Source organism: Tupaia chinensis, unplaced genomic scaffold (assembly GCF_000334495.1).
Source record: "Tupaia chinensis unplaced genomic scaffold, TupChi_1.0 Scaffold148884_1, whole genome shotgun sequence".
Taxonomy (NCBI): Eukaryota; Metazoa; Chordata; class Mammalia; order Scandentia; family Tupaiidae; genus Tupaia; species Tupaia belangeri.
The window spans coordinates 1,933,905-1,951,185 of record NW_006208732.1 but is presented as its reverse complement, the minus strand read 5'-3'; the positions used below and the strand labels follow the sequence as shown (position 1 = coordinate 1,951,185).

The 17,281-nt window shown below is 39.4% G+C and overlaps 1 protein-coding gene across 4 annotated transcripts in view; it reads left to right on the top strand.

Annotated features, from left to right (window-relative positions):
• The first annotated feature begins 4,850 nt into the window (after nucleotides 1-4,850).
• Nucleotides 4,851-17,281, top strand: part of GNPDA2 (glucosamine-6-phosphate deaminase 2) — a 33,793-nt gene continuing 21,362 nt past the window's right edge. For 2 of the 4 annotated variants that reach the window (XM_014585115.2, XM_006170752.3), the window contains exons 1-4: nucleotides 4,851-4,960; nucleotides 8,174-8,335; nucleotides 14,668-14,769; nucleotides 15,799-15,981. In XM_014585115.2, the coding sequence (XP_014440601.1) occupies nucleotides 8,212-8,335; nucleotides 14,668-14,769; nucleotides 15,799-15,981 (409 nt within the window). In that variant the 5' untranslated portion in view covers nucleotides 4,851-4,960; nucleotides 8,174-8,211. Of the gene's footprint in view, nucleotides 4,961-4,991; nucleotides 5,087-8,173; nucleotides 8,336-14,667; nucleotides 14,770-15,798; nucleotides 15,982-17,281 lie in introns of those variants that run through there. The other 2 variants (XM_006170753.3, XM_027769200.1) reach the window with 2 other exon arrangements.

Below are 17,281 nucleotides of genomic sequence, written 5' to 3'. Positions count from 1 at the left end.
CAGAAAGCGAGAAATCACCCCCCAGGGGGGATGGTCACGCCACAATCCCTTTTCTTCCATTCTCCTCTCAGGATCTTGGGCACGCACGCACACACGCCTGGCGCGAGTTTTAAGCCACCGGGTCTGGGACGCGAACCGCAGTTGACTATGTGAGAGTCCAGCGACATAGCCATTACGCTAACTGCTGGTTCCCTCTTTTTTTCTTTTTTTAAGAGAGAAGTTTTTTGCTATAGGGCATATGCACTTGCTGGAGAGACAAAGACAAAGAGACAGAAGGCAAGAAATCGCCCCCTGGGGGTGGATGGTCATGCTGCAATCCCTTTTCCTGCACTCTGCTCTTGGGATCTTGGGCATGCATGCACACACATGCACCTGGCTTGAGTTTTAAGTCACCAGGTCTGGGACTCAAACCACAGTTGATTAAGTGGGAGTCCAGCAACGTAACCATTACACCATCTGCTGTTCCCATATTTGGGTAATTTCTTAAAACCAGTTAGGGAGTTTTACATGAAGGCATCCAAGAGAAAGCAATTAAAAAGATCTAATTTAAGAAGAAATAAGGACCAATTAGAACAATCCTGATATAGGAGTTTGGTACGGCTAAAGCTAAGTGAGAAAAGTACAGCAGAAAATTAAATCAGGCTGGCACTGGTGGAAGCAGCACATATGTGACATTGCAGACCGTTCTAGTCCATTCTAATGTATATAAACAAAAAATACCTAAGTCTGGGTAATTTAAGAGAATAGAGATTTATTTAGTTCTCAATCTCGATGTCCAAGGTCCAGGGGCCACAGCATCATAACATGGGGGAGGGCAGAGATTGATATTCTATCCATGGGGTTCTCTCTCAGCCTGTTTCTCTAAGCATAAACCTACCAATCATTGGGGTCTCGCCCTAACCACTAAAGTAGTAATCTCCCAAAGGCCCCACACTGCAACACAATAAACAAATCAAGCTGTTACCCTCTTAATCCCATTACAAACAAATCTCAATACATGAATTTTGGGGACACCCAAACCATAGCCTATAGATCATGGGCAGACCTTTGGCATTTGCTCCTCACGAGAAAATGTAGTTTCAATCTTTGGAGGATTTTTTTTTAAGTTTATTCAGAGAGTGAAAGAGCAAGATAGAGGCATTACAAAAATGGTCCTCAGTCATCATCCTCCCTCAGTCAGCCAGGACCATGGATGCATGCAACTCTGTGTATACCAGGAAACCTCAAGACAAGAATCTTGGATCTTCCAATGTGGTCTTCAGCATCATGAAGTTTTGTGTTACAACTGTGTCACTGTGGCTGGCCATCTTTGCATATTTTTATTGTGTCCTGACCCACGGGACACTTGAACAGGTTCCCTGGGGGAGGGAGTGAGAGATGGGACAAACACACGCACACACGATAGGAGGTGCTGATCAAGTCGTCTTCTTCCGTCTACTTCCATTTATTGAGGAGAAATGTCGAGTTATGTACAGTTGGTGGGAATTGGTTGCCCAAAATGCAAATGAGATAGAACAGTATGAACCAATCATTGATGTGGATGGATCTCTCCTGTTGCCTAGAAACCCAACCACTTCCAGGGAGAACGGTTGGTCACATTTCTGAGAGAAGGTTTGCTCAGTGAGGATGTGAAGCCTAATGGTTTCCAAGATGGTGGATAGCTCAAGATGGCTTCCATATGCAGTGCCCTCCACATTATTGGTAACTATGGAGAATATATTTTCATTATAGTCTTAAAAATCAAGATACAGTACAAATGACTTTTGTGTGAGTTCAGCTCTATGATTTTAAAGAACATATTCATGTAATTACTACCACAATCAAAATACAGACCAGTTCAATCATCTTAAAACTATTTTTAATGCTACTCTACTTACAGTCGTATTTCTCTGTCCTAATCCTTGATAACCACTCATCTGTTCTTCATTCCTTATAGACTTGCAATCATGTAAATGCAGTATGAGCCTTCTGATACTGGTTTGTTTTTTTTTTTTCCTTTTTTCAGTGTTGTCACCTTGTGATCCTCCTGCCTCAGCCTCTCAGCTAAAACTGCAGGAGCACATCACCATGCCTGACCCTTTTTTATTCAGGTTCTTAAACATTTCCTAGGCCAGCCTCAAGCTTTCAATTCTCCTCCCTCAGCCTCCCAAATCACTGGGATTATAGGTGCACACCTCTGTGCCGAGTCTTTAAGTTAGACCAGAAATTGAACCTGGGTCTCCCATATGGTCACAGCCTATGAAGTGCACAGCCTCTTAGCAGCATGCGCCATCGTGGCAGGCCTCATACTGACTTCTTAGCAGTGTGTGCCATTGTGGCTGGGCCTGATACTGACTTCTTTGCTCAGTGTAATGCTATGGTGTTACAATTACCAATATGATACAGCACTTCTACTCCTGGGTATCTACCCAAAGTATATAAATGCGCTCAGTTGGAAAAATACTTGCACATTTGGGACCAGCAGTTAGCGTAATGGCTATGTTGCCAGACTCTCATGTAGTCGACCACGGTTTACGTCCTAGACCTGGTGGCTTAAAACTCATGCCGGGCACGTGTGCGTGTGTGCCCCAAGATCCCCAGAGGAGAACAGAGCAGAATGGAGAAGGGATTGTGGCGTGGCCATCCCCCCGGGGGGTGATTTCTCGCTTTCTGTCTCTATGTCTCTGTCTGTCTGGCAAGCGCACACGCCCTATAGCTAAAACCTCTCCAAAAAAAAAATAAAATTTTAAAAAAAATCAAAAAGAATACTTGCACATTCATGTTTACTGTGGCATTATTTACAATTGCCATGATATGGAACCCAAATGTCCACACACAGATGAATGGATTGAAAAAGTGTAGCACATATACACTACAGAATACTACTCAGCCATTAAAAAAAAAGAGACCCTGGCATTTGAAACGAGACTCATGTAGAAGATTTACTGCTAAGCAAACCAGACTATGAAAGAGAGGGATTGTATGTTCCCACTCAATACTTGTTACAGTCTACTCAGCAAGAAATAAGAGGACATCAAACATAGCCAAATTTATTAGAGTTTATTGATTAAGCCGGTGGCATTGGGTGGGGGAACTCATGTCTCTCAAAACTCCGCACCCCTGAGTGAAAAGGGAACAGAGCTTATATAGACCAAAAATGCACAGTCATGTCCGGGATAATGTGAGGTGCAGTGGAGGAGAAAGGTAGGGGGTAGGGTTTTATCAATGTAAAAGCAAAAGCACAGGACAAAAGCCAGAAAAACAGGTTAATCCTCCTTAGGATAGATTCTGTCTCTGCCTAAACACAATAGAATTTTAATGGTCTTCATAGCCCAGGGCAAGGGGTCTGGCTGATGATTATATTACTAAGGACCATTTTAGGGCAGTTAAGAGGAGCGGGGTTTAAAGACAATAGGAATGCTAATTATTCTGTTTACTCTTAGGCACAGAGGAGAAGGCAAGTTTTTAGTCATAGGAATTCAAGAGTTTTTAAAGGAGTCCTCTGCTTCATTCCCCACTTCCCTTGGAGGTACTCCTCCAAGATGGGGTCATGCCCACTTCGATATGAAATTCTACACTCTATGGCAGGAACTCAAAGATTGGAAGATATAAGGAACAGCATGGAGAGCAAGTGTGGACACCAGTGATGGTGTGCAAGGACGGTGGGAGATGAGGAGGGTAAGAGAAAATCAAGGGGAAAAGAGGGAAGCAAAACAGTAAAGGGACACAAAAATAGGAACTTTTCTATTGATGATAATGCCTACAGTAATATTTTTGAATCAATGTAGCGTATTCATGACGGGAAAATTCACTTGGTATGCTATAATGATACACAGTGATTGAATGTAAAAAGACAAAAATAAAAATATGAAGAATAAAACCAGAGAAAAAATACATATCCCAGAATAAAACCATTGACAAAATTATGGATCTTTTTATGCTCTTACAATATTCCCAGTAAACCTTTTTATTTCTTACAGGTCTTTAAAAAAAAAAAACCATGTATTTAATCATATTTGTTACTATTTTTTAATTATGAGAGAGTGAGAGCAAGGGACAGAAAGTCAGACCAACAGTCAGTGCAATGACTATGTCACCGGACTCCCGTGCAGTCGACCGCGGTTCCAGTCACGGACCTGTTGGCTTAAACAGGCGTGTGTGGGTGCTGTGCCCAAGATCCTGAGAGGAGAATGGAGAAAGGACTGGGGATCGCAGCGCAGCCATCCCCCCAGTGGGTGATTTCTCGCTTTCTATCTCTGTCTCTGCCTTTCTGGCCAGCGCACGGCACCCTATGGCAAAACAAAAAGAAACTCTCAAAAAAAAAAAAAAAAAAAAGCGCGCGAGACCAGCAGTTAGCATGACGGCTATGACCACGTAGTTGACCACAGTTCGAATCCAGGACCCACTGGCATAAACTCATGCCGGGCGCGTGTGCGTGGGTGCCTAAGATCCTGAGAGGAGAACGGAGGAGAAGGGATTGCAGCGTGGCCATCCCCTGTGGGGGGGGTGATTTCTCGCTTTTTGTCTCTCTGCCTCTCTGTCTCTCTCTGGCAAGCGCACGCGCCCTCTAAAAAAAAAAAAAAAAAGAGCAAGCCGCCAGATTGGAGACTGCAATCTCGGATACTTCGTGAGCACTGCATCCTTACATGCGAAATCTCATAATCCTAAAGGATCTAGCACAACTCAAGCACTGAGAAATTAAAAACACAGAAAAGCAAGGCGACGCCACAGGAACAGGGTGGAAGCGCAACTCTCCACAGCTCAGGCACCGCCGCCTACCTTCGGAACCTCTTCCCAGACGCGCCAAAGGCGGTGCGCATGCGCGGGGCCGCGGGCGCGGCCCTGGCGTCACTTCCGGCGCTTCCGTCGGCATCCGGGTCCTTGGGCTTCGCGCTCTACGCGCCGGCCGGGTAGCTCACCGGTAGTGGAGTGTTTGGTGGTTCCCGCTGTTCCAGCGTTCTAAGAACCGGTAGTTCCGCCGGTGAGTTTAGGGGAGGCCCTCGAAGGGGGCTCGACGGAGACCCAGCAGGCGGTTGCGCCTCTGCAGGGCTTTGTGCTGAGACGAGGACGTGGGCCCAGGGCCGACTGGAGTCCCTGGAGCTTCGAGGTGGGGGGCGCGTAGGGGCCCCCGGCCTTGCCCCCCAAAGCTTGGCTGGTCGCCATCTCCGGAGCTGGACCGCCGGCAGGAGGCTTCCCTGTCCCTTCGGCGTTCTCCTGACTCTTCTCCCCGCACTTGTCAAAAATTGCCATCCTCACTAGCAGTCGCTGTCGTTTGGGGACAGGCAGTGGCGGGGGGGGGGGGCGGCTGGCGGGCAGGATCTCAGCCGATCCTGTGTCCTCCTTCTCGGGCTGTTACCTGGCAGCGCCGCTAGCCCACCTGCCCGATGCGCCCCTTTCTGGTCGGGCTTTTGGGGCCTTTTCGGGTCAGTGCAACATAGTGTAGGAAAAGAGCTGAGAGAAGAATCTAGGAGTCTTAGATTCCCGTCTTGGCTCCACTACTAACTAGCTCTGTAAGCTGAGTGGCGTAGAAGTTCCCATCTAAAGTTCGGAGATGAGTGGTCGGTAGCACGTCCGAAATGAATCAGCATCTGAGCGGAAATGAGGGAAGGGATGCTGTCCAGTCGTTTTCTGAATGCTCTTTGGTCCTGATGGCAGTAAACTGCATTGGATCACAGGAGTTTGCATTTTTTTAAAAAAATTATTTTATTTAACATTTATTTATTCATTTACTGATTTTATTTTGACCAGAGAGGAACTGAGTGAGAAAGACAGAGAAAGTGAGAAAGCAAGCCGCCAGGTCTGGGACTTGAACCACAGTTGACCATGTGGGAATCCAGCGCCCTTAACCACCACGCGACTTGCCGGCCCCAAGGAGTTTGGATTTCTGACGTTTGGCAAAAACAGGAAAAGACATGTGCCATCTGGTATTTTCCAAATTTAATCTCATTGTAAGAGCTTTTTGTAGTGTTAGTAAAAGTACAGATTCCCTGTTTCTGATCTGTTTCAAACCCTGTTTCAGGGAGAGGGTCCTGGGGATCTGTATTTTAGCAAACATCCTGGGTTGTTCTTAACCAGTAGAGGCATATTTGGAGCATGGTTTCTTTAAGACACAGCATCGTTTTCAATCTAGATCCCTCTGTTACTTAATAGCTTTAAAATTTTGGCAAACTTCTGTGTTTGCGTTTCATCTGAAAACACAATGAAGATTTCAACCTCAGAGACTTTTAAATTAAGTGATTCTAATTTCTTTAACAGCGCGGGCCTTTACTATCTTATGTCTGCAGAACCTGGAACAGTGCTTAATCTGTAGTTGGTCTTCACAGTGAAGTATGTTGAACTGAGAAAAGAGCATGTACAGGAGACAGGAGACACTTGGAAAATTCTAATGTCCTCCCTCCAACAAAAGTTTGGTGGTGGTTTTTTTTTTTTTTTAATTTTTTTTTTTTTACCTTGGGTTGCTTTTTTTTTTTTGGAGGTTTTTTTTTTTTTTTTTTTTTTTTTTTTTTTGCTATAGGGTGCAAGCGCTCTCCAGACAGAGAGAGAAAGCGAGAAATCACCCCCCCCAGGGGGATGGCCACGCCACAATCCCTTCTCCTCCGTTCTCCTCTCAGGATCTTGGGCACACACACACATGGGCCTGGCATGAGTTTTAAGCCACCGGGTCTGGGACGCGAACTGCGGTGGACTACATGGGAGTCCAGCGACATAGCCATTATGCTAACTGCTGGTCCCCAAATATTCTTATTAGAAGTAAATATAGTTTTGGATGGCTGTAACAGGTGGCAGTTTCTGTTCTTTAGTGTAACTCTAAAATTGGTTTTGACATTAGAGTACTGGTATATTGAAGTGGAGAGTGAGTGAATTTGTGGGACTGAAATTATGATTTACTATGTAATTTATCATCTCTGTATGCTCTTTATCTCATTACTGTGTCAGAATTTTAGATTACAGTGATAGTTTTTTACAATGTCAGAATTTTAAATCGTTATATTTCTAAGTACCATTGTTTAGATTCCATGTATTCATTGTAATAAACCTTTTACTCATCTAACAATTTGACTTAGACCTTTTACTCCGGTTAACTTAAACAATTTGACTTCTTATTACTCTGTGTAGAGTATGTGAATACAGAACTAAGGAATGCTGAAATTATTTTATAAAAGGATTGGTGTTGGTGACTGATCCATTTTAATATGAAACTGAGAATTAAAATGTGATATTTATGACTATTTCAACATTTACAGTATAAATGTAGTAAATCTTCAGACTTTAAAAATAATGTACTTTACAGCAGTCCAGGAGGTTAGCATAAGAGTACTAATGTCACAGTTTTCTGGTAGTATGTATTTCCATTGTGTACAATGGGATCGTATTTTTAAATGACTCCAATTTTTTAATTCAATAATTTTTAACTATAGAGTCGTTTTTTAGAAACTAAACATTTTTTGTGAAGAAATCCCCCTTCCCCCCCAATATCAGTAGTTTCTTTAGTTCACATTTTCTTTGGTTGAATTATCTTTCTATTAATATTAGAAATGTCAGTATCATGTTTAGTATATTGTTTTCAACTATTATTAAAATAGTTTCCGTACCTACTGTTTATATGTATGCTTTAGGTGGATATCTGAAGTGATATATGTGTAGTAATGAGAATTATTTCTGAGTAATAGGATTTAAACATTGTTTAACCAAAGGGAGATTTGGCTATATAACATTATTATTTATAGAGAGAGAGTTCTGGATTTTAGTAAGTAACACAAAAATTGCTGAGTAATGATTACTACTGTTACCTTGCAGTCAACAAATAAGTACTACTGTGTTTCCCTGTAGGGCTATTTTATGTTGTCTTTAGTAAGAGTATATATTGTACCTGTAGACCGTGTGGTGTGGTGTTTTTATAGTAAGATTCCCTCGTATACTTTGGTCAAATGGTGTGAGTTCATTTCTTCATTTAAAATTGGGCATTTTATTTGTGTCAAGAAATTGTTGTAAGGATTAGTATATGTATACTTAAAAGACTTCCCACTGCCTAAATCTCATGGTCTGCTTTAAAGAGAACAGCTATTACTATGATTTTAAAAGTACAGATTATTTTTGTATAAGTACATGTCCTTCTTAAAAAACATCAGTATATTATACTCCTATTTGAATATCTGTAAATTACTGAAAATGCTCTACAATGGAATTTCCTCAGGTTTGACCTTCTTATCCCAGAAGCTGTGTATCACCATAATGAGGCTTGTCATTCTTGATAACTATGACTTGGCTAGTGAGTGGGCAGCCAAGTACATCTGTAATCGCATCATTCAGTTCAAGCCTGGACAGGACAGATATTTTACGCTGGGTTTACCAACAGGTAATAAACCACTTTTTTCATTTTAAGATACTCTGGTTATCTACAGTTATGGGAAGATAGAATTTCTCTTAGTGAAATACTTTTCCTATTCATTTCTTATCATATCACTGATTGAACATATTAGTATATAAAGCCAGAAACAAATACATATAATCTCATAGTTCTGTTTTACTATTATTTCTTATGTTAAAATTCTTTTTCATTGGGTCAGCAAGTGGCATGATGGTTAAGGTGCTAGATCACACATGACTTGACTCTGTGATTCCAGTCCTGGACCTAGCAGTTTGAAAAATATGCTGTGTGTGTGTGTGTGTGTGTTTCTGTGTGTGCACACATGTGTGTCCTAAACCCCAAGGAGGGAATGGAGGAGAAAGGATTGCAGCATGGCCAAGAAGCTGATTTGTTATCCACCCCCTCTCTGTTTCTTTCTGTCTCTCTCTTCAGTCACATGCACCCTGTGGCAAAAATCTTTAAAAAAAAAAAAAAATTGTTTCACCAAAACACAATTGGATTTTTTTTTTTTTTTTTTTTGAGAGTTTTTGCTATAGGGCTTGTGAGCTTGCCAGGAAGACAGAGACAGACGGAAAGCAAGAAGTCACTTTCAGGGGGGATAGCCACGCCACAATACCTTCTCCATTCTCTTCTCAGAATCTTGGGTACACACACACACACGCACGCGCGCCCAGCGTTAGTTTAAGCCATGGGATCCAGGTCTCGAACCGCAGTTGACTACATGGGAGTCCAGCCACATAGCCATTATGCCAACTGGTGGTCCCAAAATATTCTAACTTAAGTAATGGCCATAGTATTTTTTGTACCTTTTTCTGAAAGTCCTTTTTTTGTTTTTAGGGCCTGTCACTATTCATATATTTTTAAATAGATTACCTTTTTGTTAATCATAAAGAAGTACCTAAAGTATGTACCTCTATTTTCACCTCACATGCCTTATATTCTCTTATTAGCCCTCAGTATTTCTTTTTCTTTAATTATAGAAGTATTAGAAGTGGAAAGTTTTAAGACTTTTATGTCCTCATTACAGAACAAACAGTACATATTTTATTGGATTTAGTTTTCTGTTAAGGGTTCTCTTTTAAAATGACCATATAGTTTCATTTGGTCTTGTGATACTTTATTGAATATTCTTGACCATTGGCTTTCACAGAGTATTAGACCTAGAATCAGAGCTTGGTGAGTATTAGACCTAGAATCAGAGCTTGGTGATAAATGCAACACATTTATCCTGTACACCTGAACCTTGGTTCCCTTACCTGCAAGAAAGATAAGGATAATTTCTGAGTCTCAACTACGATATTGAATGTGCAAGTCCTTTGTATGCTATAGGTACTACATTAATGTAAGATTCCCTAGGTCTTTCATTAAACAGACTCTGCTCCTGCTCCATTCCCATACATGGCAACTATATAAGAGCTGCAGTCATAACCTTTTTTCCAGGTGGGTAATTCCATCAGTGGTGCTCTTCAGGTTGATATTTTGTCATTTTGCTTTTTGTCTTTTGGGCTGAGGAAGTAGGTTTCAGTGAGAGTGGCAGGGAGTAATACTGGTTTTGGTTTTGTTTGTTTTTTAATTAGGTACAGCAATACTGCACACCTTTTAGCACCATCAAGTCTGATATGAGAGCTCTGGTGATTGAACATGGTTTCTGTACCAGTATGCATATTGTTGACCTGGGTTATACTCAGCCTGTTGGCCTTAATCACTTCATCTTAATTATTCTGCAGAAGTAAATGGTAATTTATGTGTGGAGACAGAAAGACTTCAGAGTCCTAGGTGCCAATTGCCAGCAGAGCTAAACTTCTTTTCATGTATTTACATCTACAACCTTAGCTTTTGTTTGAGGACTGTAATTGCCAAGGGATTATCTTTGGAAAACCTTTGTTGACATTTTCTAGTATTCTTCCTTTATTGACCACTGACAATGTAAATTATATTCTCTTTTCAACCCTTCCCCTTAGTTGTTGAAACTTGAACATGCATGTCTTTAATTGAAGCAACCTGCTGTGTCATAGTTATTCCTCCAAACGCAATTTCTGGGGATTGTCTGCTTATGATATGTTTACTGAAGCAATTTTAACAAACTTAACATTTACAGTTGTGCATGTTGTGGGCCTGCCCTGCCTCCCAAGTTTATTCCCATTTTTCCCAGAATAGGGATTACAAGCAAATTGAGTTGTAATGCAGAGCAGGCCTGAATTTGTTGGATACTTTGCTTTGCTTTTATTCTTGTTGCTAGCATATTTTGTAAGGAAGGTTTATGAGCTCTGGCACTACACAGGTCTAGGTTTAAATCCCTAGCTTTACTGCCATGTGGTATTTGGCAGATTTCATAATCTTTTAGCTCTGGTTCTTCCATCTTCAGAAAGAAAGATAATGCCAGTTTCTCAAGGTTGTGAGATATACATGAAGTAATGTAGAAAAACACCAGCACAGCCTCAGGCCTCATGGTAGGCATATAAACATCCTCTTCGCGGCTCCCCACTCCTATCTTTTCTCTATCCTTAGCCATAACTTGCTTCACCATTGTTGGAATTCTAGCTCTCTTACAGTGTTCAATTAAAGTGCAGTTTTCTTTGATTGTTCTTCTAGTAAGCTATTTTTTCTTGATTCATTGTGACAGTCCAGACATCTTTTAGGTTTTTCACTGTGTTACGATTATTTTGTACTTGCTTATGGCTCTATTGTGAATTCTTCTAGGATAGAAAGTCTTAATAAACTTTGTTTTATTTGAATCCTAGTAAGCACTTGCTAAATGTTTAGCAAATGCTAGGAAATGACTATTGGAAGGCAAATTCTGCAGTGGAACTTTTTAACCAGTTTCTGCTGTACTAATTCTTTGATTTATTTTTCTTCACCCACATTGATTAAGTAGAAAATGGGGACCAGCAGATGGCTTATTGGTTGTATCACTGGATTCCCATGTAGTCGGCCGCAGTTCAAGTCCCAGACCCAGCGGCTAGAACTCAGGCCTGGGGTGTGTGTGTGTGTGTGTGTCCGTGTCCCCCAAATCCCAAGAGGACACTGGAGGAGAAAAGATTGCAACATGGCCACCCCTGGGGGCTGATTTCTTGCTTTCTGTCTCTCTTCTCTCCGTCGAGCACATGCGTCCTATGGCAAAAATCCCTCTTAAAAAAAAAAAGTTGGAGGACCAGCAGTTAGCGTAATGGCTGTGTTGCTGGACTTCCATGTAGTTGACCGCGGTTCGAGTCCCGGACCTGGTGGCTTAAAGTCACGCCAGGTGCATGTGTGTGCATGCCCAAGATCCTGAGAGAAGAATGGAGGAGAAGGGATTGCAGCGTAGCCATCCCCCCCAGGGGGTGATTTCTTGCTTTCTATCTCTCTGTCTCTCTCTGTCTTTCTGGCGAGCGCATGCGCCCAATAAGAAAAACCTCTCCAAAAAAGAAAAAAATAAGTTGGGACCAGCAGGTATTGTAATGTTCTATCACTGAACTCCCACATAGTCGACTGTGATTCAAGTTCGAGACAGTGGCTTAAAACTCATGCTGGACCCTTGTGTGTGCGTGCCCAAGATCCCAAGAGGAGAATGGAGAAGGGATTGTGGGGTCACCATCCTCCCCTAGGGGGTGATTTCTCCCTTTCTGTCCCTCTGTCTCAGTCTGTCCGGCAAGTGCACATGCCTTATAGCAAAAGTCTCTCTCAAACAAATTTTTTTAAAAAGTAGAAAATGAAGTGGTTTTATTTCTTTGTTATTAGAATTGTACAACTTCTCACGTTTTAAATTCATGTGTCCTTAAATCGAGGGAATCCTGTAATTCTCTTGACACTGAAAGAAACGATTTGTTTATACTTCTAGAAAGGAAGACAGGAAGGCATATTTACCCATCTTTTAGACAGGTTTCATGTTAGTGGGGCTATTGACCAGGTCATTGAAAAGTTTTTACTTATAACTTTAAACAGCATAGTTCCACTGAGTTTCCACAAAATCTTTTACTATTCTGTTCTCTGCACCTATTGGGGTATTTATTATTTATAGTCACTTCTATTATTTTCTCACCTCACATGAGTGTTCATCTTTTTTGCTTTTTTTTTTTTTTTTAATTTTTTTTTAATTTGCCAGATGGCGCATGTACTTGCCAGAAAGAAAAAGCAAGAAAACATCTCCCCCTTTGGGGGATAGTCATGCTGCATTTCCTTCTCCGTATCACCTTCCTTTTGGGACTTTGGGCATGCATGCACACGCTCCCACCATGGTTTTCATGCCTCTGGGTATCGGTCTGAAATTGCAGAACTGACCATGTGAGACCCAGTCACCCTAACCATCAGGCTACTTGCTGGTTCTCTTTTTATTATTTAAAAGGTTTTCTTTTTTTACCAGAGACTGTTTAGTTCTGTCAAACTGCTATATGCTACTTTAGTAGAAATTTGACATAGAGGCTTTTTGTTTTGTTTTGTGTTGTTTTTGTTTTGTGAGGAAGAGTGCATGGGTGGTCTAGGAATAAATACTGCAACCAGGATTTAGAGGGCTAGGTAAGTCACCTGTTACAAGAATGTAGTGAGTTAGTTTAAGCTTTCAGTTTGGAGTTAAAGTGGAAAAAATACACCAAATTTCATTTCATAAAAATGCCATCTGCAAGAGGCTAAGTTAGTTTATCTTTATTGTGTTAAACCAGGATGGATTGTCAAATAAATCTACTTTCAAATATTAACTGTATTTATAAAACATGTAAAATATTCAATTATGTTATGAAACAATAAAGTCAAGAACTCACATAGAGTTATCTGAGCCAAGATCCCATTTTCTAGAAGTTCTATCTTAAACAATTAAGAGTTCTTTCTTTGTAAGTCTTAGCTGATACACACTGAAGATGACACAGAATAAGAAATAGGAGCTTCAGTTAAAAAGCGGTAAGCTCAAAGTTTTATGCTTACCAGTTTCAGCCTATTTTGAAAGTAAGTTAAATTTAGCTCGGGTTTTCCTTATGATTTCAGTAAATTTATATACCAGTTATGCTAGAACTCACTGCTTTCCCCCCAAAATAGGATGTTTATCTTTTAATTCAAAAGTACTCTCTAGAATTTTCTAATCTTAGAATTTGCAAAAGTAATTCCTTTCAGATACCCAACAACATAAGAATACTTTTTCAAATTACTTTAATTTCTTGTTTTAGGATGGTTTCAGGTCACAATCTTGGCCTCCTTGAGTTGTTGGGACTAGAGTTGCATGGCCTTAAGGTTGAACTGGCAGTAGAACCCAGGCCTCTCATGGTCTCCCAGCCTGCAGAGCACAGCATGTGCCACTGCATCTGGGCCCTCAAATAATTTCTGTTGACAGATTTCCAGCTTTATTCAGCAAATTCTTACTAAAATGTCAAGGTATCTTGTAAAGCGACTGTTTCAACATGTATTTGATAACTGAATATGTATGTACGTTAATAATTGTTTTCCTAGTAAATTAGAAATACAGCATATAAGAAAAGAATAAACTTAGTATAAATGTTTTTGTCTTTTTCTTAAGAGAGATTTTTGCTGTAGGGTGCGTGCACTTGTCTGAGAGACAGAGAGACAGACAGAAAGCAAGAAATCACCCCCCCCAGTAGAGTAGCCACACTGCAATCCCTTCTCCTACATTTTTCTCGGGATTTTGAGAGCACACACACACACACACACACACACACACACGCCCATTGTAAGTTTTATGCCACTGGGTCTGGGACTGGAACTATGGGAGGGAAGGAGAAAGAGAGAGGAGAGTGAGAAAGCAAGCTGCCAGGTCCAGGACTTGAACCATAGTCAGCCATGTGGGAGTCCAAAACCTTACCCCTCTCCCCTTACCCAAGATGGGATGGTCATGCCACAATCCACTTTCCTCATTCTCCTATCAGAATCTTGAGCACAAACACACACACACACACACACACACACACACACACACACCCGCCCATTGTAAGTTTTATGCCACTGGGTCTGGGACTGGAACTATGGGAGGGAAGGAGAAAGAGAGAGGAGAGTGAGAAAGCAAGCTGCCAGGTCCAGGACTTGAACCATAGTCAGCCATGTGGGAGTCCAGCATCCCTAACCACCATGCCACCTACCAGTCCCAGATTTTCAAGTTCTTTTACGAACTGGAATCTTGGGGCTAGCAGGTGGCATGTTGATTAAAGGCACTGGACTGCCACATGGATGATCACGGTTCAAGTCTTGGGGCTGGCAGCTTGCTTTCTCACTTTCTTGCTTGCTCTCTCTCTCTCTCTCGCTCTCTTACTCTGACCCTCTCTGGTCAAATTAAGTAAGTAAATAAAGTTAAATAAAATAATTATTTAAAATAAAAAAGAAACTGGAATTTTTATCTGTTTTAGGGAGTACACCTTTAGGATGTTATAAAAAACTGATAGAATATCACAAGAAGGGAGACCTGTCTTTTAAATATGTGAAGACCTTTAACATGGACGAATATGTAGGTGAGCTATATTTGAATATATTGACTGTATTATGTAGATATGTTGTAGAGTACATTTTGAATAAAATGAGTGTATTTTTAGAATGTTAATATTTAGAATGTTAATATATTTGGATTTGTGTTTTGAATGCCATGTGAAAATAGTTCTAGAATATAATATATTGTTTTGTGCTTTGTGATGAAATTGGGATGTAAATACAGATATAAAAAACTGTATTTTTGTGATGGCAGATGGTATAATGGAAGGACTCGACATCAGATTTGTATCCATCCTGTCCACTTCCATTTACCAGTGATGTAACTTTGAGCCAATTCTTTCACATTTCTCGTTCTTTTTCTTTCTTAAGGCAGAGTTAAAACCAGTTTTGTCTAGATAAATTAAGTAATATGTATGTAAAAACATTAGTTAATAAAGGAATTTTTCAAATAGAGACTGCTTTTTGTAGCAGTGAAACTTTATATTTAATTGAGTGTTAACTTGCTTAACTGACAAGATCTGTGATACACAGAAACTGTATTAAAATTTAAAAATAGAATGAATTTTTAATAGTAGCATAAAAGATAGTCAAAGAATTTTTATGGTTTAATATGCTTTGCAGACATACAAGAAGAATAGAGGGGAATGTGGCCACATTTTTGTTGAATGGGTGTGTTATTTTGGGCTTAACATATGAGTCAATTCTGTTGGTTAAAATTTTGTGTGTCTGAGAAGCAGAGTATAGTGATTAAGTGTATATGGACTAGACTTCCTGTGTTTGAATCTGAGCCCCTCTGTGAGCTTTGTGACCTTGAAAAAGATTGTTTCCAATGTTCATTTATAAAATGTGAATGTTGAAAGTATTTCCATAGATGTTTTACAAATTTATTGTGTTAATATGTACATATCTATAACGCAATGCAATATCAGACATATAATAAGTATACAGTATAGAAAGTTTATATATTTTAAATAGTTTTATTAAATAGAAAAATAAACTTCAGATTTATCTGTGGAAATACTTGCAATTTTATTTATAAACTTCCTATTTAGGACTTCCAAGAAATCATCCTGAAAGCTACCATTCTTATATGTGGAATAACTTTTTTAAGCATATTGATATAGACCCCAATAATGCACATATCCTTGATGGGAATGCTGCAGATTTACAAGCAGAATGTGATGCTTTTGAAAAGAAAATAAAAGAAGCTGGAGGGATAGACCTTTTTGTTGGAGGTATGTAAAGACATTTCATCATTAATCATTTGTTAGTGTTTGAATTAGGTGTTATAAAATTTATAGAAAACTTGTCATTGTGCAATGGCATGAACACTTGTAACTGTAATACCCATTTATTTAGCTACTGATTTCAGTTTTCATCAAGAAAAAAAAATCTTAAAATTATAACAGTCACCAGTTGGGATTTATAAGTTATTCCTTGAGAGGAGGGTCTAGATCTCTGTTAAGTTCTTCTAATTACCTACCTCTTTAGGGTTGATAGTATAACACATCCTTAAAAATGAGTGATGTTTCTTTTTGTAAATGACAACTTTGTATTTTTAATATTTCATAAAACTCTAATCTAACCTGCTTATCAAGAGTTGAATCTAAAGTGTGTATAAGGGCAGGTAGATATTAGCAGATCATTTGAATTGCTTCATCACACTAAGAAAATCCATTAAGAGTGATGGATTTTATTTATCATTGGTCTTAAATAATATGAATTACGTTTTATAATTGTTTTAAAAATTCCAAAGTGCATAATGTTTAATTGATCAAAATCTACTTGTAATTTTCACTGACATTTGTGTGTATGTGTATAATATGAATTACAAATAGGAAGAAGTTTCTTCCTTTGTGAAAACAAGTTGGTTTTCTTTTATCATTATGGAGAAACTGAGACAGGGAGCTAATTGGCATCAGAATAGGATAACATCAACTAAACTAAAACCAGAATTGGTTTTTGTCAGATTTTTAAAGTAATTACTAAAAATACTAATACTCTTAACATTAAGTTATCTTTATACATTTTATAATTCATTTATTAGAAGACTGCTCAAAATTACATTAATTAGATCTTCAGTGGAGCTGTATTAAAATTAATTTATGGTTGATTTGGCCAAGTATGGTTGATGTAGTTGATTGTAAAACTGAGTTTTTGCATTTGTTTTCAGCCACTTGCTATCTGTATGACCTTGGGAAGTTTATCAACGTTCAGGAATATTAAATAATTTGTAAATCAAGATTAATATTAATCATTCCAAAATTCGTAAAAATCAATCATGCTATGACATGTATAAAATGTTTCACATAGTGCATGGTATATATTACTTGGTAATATATACATGATATGTATGTATTCAGTCTTCTCTCCCTACTAAGCTTTAGATGCTGAAATAATTGTCTCTTAGTTTATTGCGTTTTACTGAATTACCTCTTAGGAAATCTAGTGAGATTTAAATTTTCTCATTATAGAAATTTTTATCTCTCTATAACAGAACCTATGCCTTTTATTGTGTAGATAAAATGGTTATTG